Source organism: Notothenia rossii, assembly GCF_949606895.1.
Source record: "Notothenia rossii genome assembly, chromosome: 2".
In the NCBI taxonomy this organism is placed as follows: Eukaryota; Metazoa; Chordata; class Actinopteri; order Perciformes; family Nototheniidae; genus Notothenia; species Notothenia rossii.
Window position 1 is genome coordinate 41,710,839 of NC_136904.1, and position 4,809 is coordinate 41,715,647.

The 4,809-nt window shown below is 42.4% G+C and overlaps 1 protein-coding gene across 2 annotated transcripts; it reads right to left on the reverse strand.

The window, feature by feature from the left end:
- Nucleotides 1–977: 977 nt before the first annotated feature.
- LOC307029832 (uncharacterized protein) lies at nucleotides 978–4,480 on the reverse strand. Of its 2 annotated transcripts, XM_079665920.1 has the most exons (5): nucleotides 4,343–4,479; nucleotides 3,585–3,973; nucleotides 3,339–3,480; nucleotides 3,161–3,233; nucleotides 978–2,944 (listed from the first exon to the last, which is right to left on the reverse strand). In XM_079665920.1, the coding sequence occupies exons 2-5, from the start codon at nucleotides 3,961–3,963 to the stop codon at nucleotides 1,508–1,510; spliced, it is 2,031 nt and encodes a 676-aa protein (XP_079522046.1). In that variant the 5' UTR covers nucleotides 3,964–3,973; nucleotides 4,343–4,479; the 3' UTR covers nucleotides 978–1,507. The 2 variants fall into 2 exon arrangements, with proteins under 2 accessions (XP_079522046.1, XP_079522045.1); XM_079665919.1 differs by having other exon boundaries at nucleotides 3,585–4,480.
- Between the last annotated feature and the right edge of the window lie 329 nt (nucleotides 4,481–4,809).

Sequence of the window (4,809 nt, forward strand, 5' to 3'; positions counted from 1 at the left end):
CCAGTTTGCGGTCACTGAGCCTGTACTTGGTTAGGATCTGTCTCTGCTTTCTATCTCTGAAAGTAGAGAGATACTCTGCCAGCTCATACTCTCTGTTTAGAGCCAGGTAACATTCTAATCTAGTTTGGCTTTTAGTTTCTTCTTCCCAATGTTTTAAATAGTTGTCTTTACATTGTGTTATAATGTGTTTGACTGTGATCTCTCTCTCTCTCTCTCTCTCTCTCTCTCTCTCTCTCTCTCTCTCTCTCTCTCTCTCGCTCTCTCTCTCTCTCTCTCTCTCTCTCTCTCTCTCTCTCTCTCTCTCTCTCTCTCTCATGTATTTTTGCGACCTCAGCAACAGCATAGCGAAAGCAGATTTTAGAAACCATTCTTTATATCTTTATTTGCAGTGACCTTGACGTAAAGAAAATACTTAGCCTAGGTTGGAACTACCCTCGACATACGGATGAGCAGAGTCATAGCAGAAAACTCCGGGCCATTAGCTTTCTCTGTGGGCCCCCTTCCTCTCTTGATCCAAGTCTCTCATGCATCTTTTGAAATGTATTTACAAATGATTGAGCCAACAACTGTATACATGAATCTGTTCCATCTAATCTATTCATGTTTATTTAACTATTTATCATTCCAATGGTATAAGACAAAGCTAAAAAAAAAAACACGTCTTCATTTTCTAACCACTACAGTGAGAAAGTGCTTAGGCCTACTGTACAACATAATAAAAGACAGCTGAACAAGACTTTACTAGTCAGGTGTATTTGCATAAACAAAAACACTCACACAATCAGAAAGCATATAGGCCAAAAAGCTAAATAATTAAAACTTTACAAGTTATTATTTGGATATATGAATATGATTGATCTAGCAGTTATTGAAGAAATTTGAAGAATGTCTAACTTCAAACTGTAATGTAGCCTATCTTATGGAACTGATGCTCACGATATTGGAGTTCATTCCCCAGTAAATGCCCACTTAGGGGAGAGCGGGGTAATGTGAGACATTTTTTACATTTGCTCTCCTGTAGGCGAGCTAAAATGATATATCAGTAAAATTTACACATTTCCCATTAATTCAGGATGTTTCCTAGCACTGGAAATGATCAGAATGTCTTCAGGACAAAGGGCAGTGAAAATATGATTGTTTTTTAAAAAGTGGTCTTGTGTCTCACTTTACCCCAGCTAAGGGGTGAACTGAGACAGACTAGAGAAATCAAGGGGGTAAAGTGAACCACTTACCTTTTCCACTTTTAAACTACAAAAACAACACATGTTGTAACAGTTAGAATCCTGACAGATAGATTGACAACCACACATTCCAAAACTAATGTCGGATGCGCAACATAATCATGGGGATTGGTCAATTTAGCACATTTTTTAAACAAAGTAACTCCAAACAAAGTCAAATACAACATAATATATTTCAAAGTGCTTTAATAAACATTCAATTAACCATTTAACCAGTTAGATTAGAACATGATGATATGAACATCAGCCGCATATTTAAACAAGGCCTACTCTACATTCCAGCCCTGAAGGTTACAGGGAAAGGTGAACAGTTGCTCTCTCCGTGTTGTTCCTCCAGGCCTATTAGGTTGAGGCAGCTTCTTCACCACATCACCTTTAGGAACATGTGCCACATCCTTTTCTTTCATAGCAAACGTGGGTCTCTCCCACTCTCTGTTGTTTCCCTGGATTTTTCTGAGGAATTGGGTTAGTATTTCATCCCCCTCAACCTTCTCAACCATGCCAACATAACGGATACTTCGGTGTTTTGTGGCAAAGTTGACGAGGACGAAGTCACCCACGGACAGATCTTTGTTTCCGGGGTCACTCCTCTCATCTTCAGAGCTCTCAAAATCATCCTCAAATGGGACAGGGTCATCACTCTCCTCCGAGCTGCTATCTATGATTTTCTTCTTGGGTGCCTTCTTTTTCGGTTTTCCCTTTTCTTTGCTATTTTGCTTTTTCCCTGCTAGTTTCTTTTGTCTCTCTTCATAAGCCTGTTCTATGATTTGCTTCTCTGGAGTATCTGTTAAGATGGCTGTCTTCACACGCTTTCGTTTTGTTTGTCCTCTGGGGGGACATTTTGGAAGTGGTATGATTTCCTGAGGAGACACATATCCAGGTCGTGAGACAGCTGGCGAGGCACATCCATGTGGACCATGCAAAGTGGATGGAATAGCATCAGCGAGTGGAATAGCATCTGCAGCAGGTGGTTCATCTGCAGGGGGTGGATCATCTGCAGGCCGTGGACCATCCGGATCATCTGAAGTGGATGGACCAGTGGATGCAGGCCGCAGCTCAGGGTTTGGCCGGTCTGACACCATGGATGGTGCAAACGCCTCCTCAGGGAAAATATCTCTGTTATATGGGAAGATCCCAGTGGACTTGAAGCCAGAGGTGATATTGCGTGGTGTCACTGCTGACAAGAAGGCCTCCTTCACAAATCCTGCAATCTGATAGATGGAGACTGTTTTGCCAGGGTTAGATCTCATCCACCCATCAAGAGCTCGGCTGTATAGGGTCTTGAACGGGCCATACACCGTCACGTCGAGAGGCTGCAAGCGATGGGATGTGTGGGGTGGGAGGGTGAGCAGAACAATACCATTACTCTTTGCTTTCTCCACTGCCTTGAGTGAGATGTGAGCTCTCAGATTATCCAGGATTAGCAGCATGGGATGGTCAGGAGTGCACTTAGTGTGCTTTATCAAGTGATCGAGGAACTCAGGCCAGGTGTCTTCGTTCATCCATCCTGTTCTGGTGGAGGCACCTTTGGCTCCTGGAGGTGCTCCTATCATGAAGTCGTCCTTAAACCTAACTCTGGGGAAGACAAACATGGGAGGTATGGCATTCCCAGCAGCATTCACTGCACACACCACAGTCACCAGTTCTCCTCTCTCAGCTGATGTGATAGAACCAACTTGCTTTTTCCCTTTCTCTGTCACAACCTGAATCAAGTAGAACGTTTAGAATCAATGGCATGTGCAATCAGTAGGCTACTATTGGTCTAAAGGTACATTTTATTTTGTTGCAGTCCATTCATTTTTTTCTAGTTCACAGGCTCACAACATTACTAATAGCATTAGTTTCAGCATTCTGCCAATAGCTAGCTGGTCATTATCACAAGCCACTCAGTATCAGTCTGCTGCTCTCTAGTAGCTTACCTGCCGTGGCTTTTGTACTGTAAAGACGCCTGTTTTATCCACATTGTAAATCATGTGTGGAGGACATGTGTGTCTGTTAAAGAAGAGAGGCAAGGGAAGAACCTTATCAGAATCAAAACCAAATCTTACAGGTAAAGCCTCCATAAAACATTTGCAACTAAAGAATTAATTCTGTCACCTGTCCATCACTACAGCCAGATTTGTAAAGAACTCCCCCACTGTAGTCTTATTGAAGGCTGTAGCCCTTCCCAGGGATGTTGCCTCCGGAGTTCGGACAAAGAGATGGCGACGGGCTAGAAAGCTGCCAAACCACTCTACTCCTAAAGAGTGGACAATTCGTTATTATAAGATAAGCTTTGTGGCAAGATCAGTTGGCCTAAGTTGACCTACAGAATCATGTGATCTCTTGCGCACCCTAGCCTACCTGCACATTGTTTCTCCATCCAATTGGCAGGGACAGGGATATGGTTTTTGTCTGCATATTCAAATGCCAGTTCACGGCACTTAACTGGAGCAAGGCCATGGAACTGGTCAGCCAGTTGTTTTAAATGTTGGGCAAGCTCCTCCTCCATCTCATCTGTCAGTATTCTTTTTGCCTCAGCTACTGCACCCCAGGCTACTGATTTAACTCTCCCTTTCTCTATTTTCTTAATGAATCTTTGGAGGGTTGTCTTGTCGATATTTCTTTCCTTTCCTGCTTGTCTTAAGGACTTCTTTCCTTGCATGACCTCTGCAGCTGCACTCTCCATCTCTGTGAGGGGTGTTTGGCCCCAAGCTGTCTTCCTGATGTATCGTCTTGGCATGATGACTTTTCTACAATGTTTATGACATTAAAATTAAAACATATGTATTGTAATATTACACTAAAATATATATAAGACTAAACTTAACTTGTGCTTCATGTCGGGCTAAAGTGAGTCAGCGTCTCACTTTACCCCACAGCATCTGTCTCACTTTACCCCACAGCCACCATTTTAGAAAAAACAACATCTCTAGGCAATTCAGGCTAATCTTTAACTAGCATCAATCACATGGTTTTATATGTTGGAAGTTCATCAACATGTATGATATAAGTTTTTCAACCTGAATCAATTTGCTTTGATACTACAGTTGATTACGTTCGCAGTAAGAAAATTTACTTTTGCATGCAACAAACACATTTTTGTGAAAAAAAATACTTACCACAGAACCAGCACCAACTTCTCCTTCATGACAAGTGGGGGGTGGGAGGGGCTTGAAAACATTATGGTCACATGACCGCAAATTTGTTTCTTTGCCTAGTTACAGCGGGTGTCTCACATTACCCGGTGTCCCACATTACCCCGCTCTCCCCTACGGGTCTTCTTGTTACCAAGATCACTGATTAGATCTCAAACCGCCAGGGGTCGCTGTATACCTAAAACCGTCAATACGGCGCTGGGTAAAATGCACCCGTTATTAGAATGCATTGATTTTCAAGGTAGCCTACAATGTTCTTTTATGTATCATACTAGAACACAGGGTTAACACTGAGTTTGATCGCACTGTGATGAAACACATACGAGTAGAATCTAGCTATCTATCTATACCAATCCATCTACCTACCTATCTATCTATCTACCTACCTATCTATCTAGCCTATCTATCTATCTAGCCTATCTATCTATATG

Excerpts from the sequence above, each read along its gene's own strand:
- LOC307029832 (XM_079665919.1), bottom strand. The coding sequence starts at position 3,963 with ATGCCAAGACGATACATCAGGAAGACAGCTTGGGGCCAAACACCCCTC. Across the intron at positions 3,234-3,338 it reads CTGGCTGTAGTGATGGACAG|ACACACATGTCCTCCACACA; the intron begins GTGACAGAATTA and ends CTTCTTTAACAG. Across the intron at positions 2,945-3,160 it reads CAGTACAAAAGCCACGGCAG|GTTGTGACAGAGAAAGGGAA; the intron begins GTAAGCTACTAG and ends TACTTGATTCAG.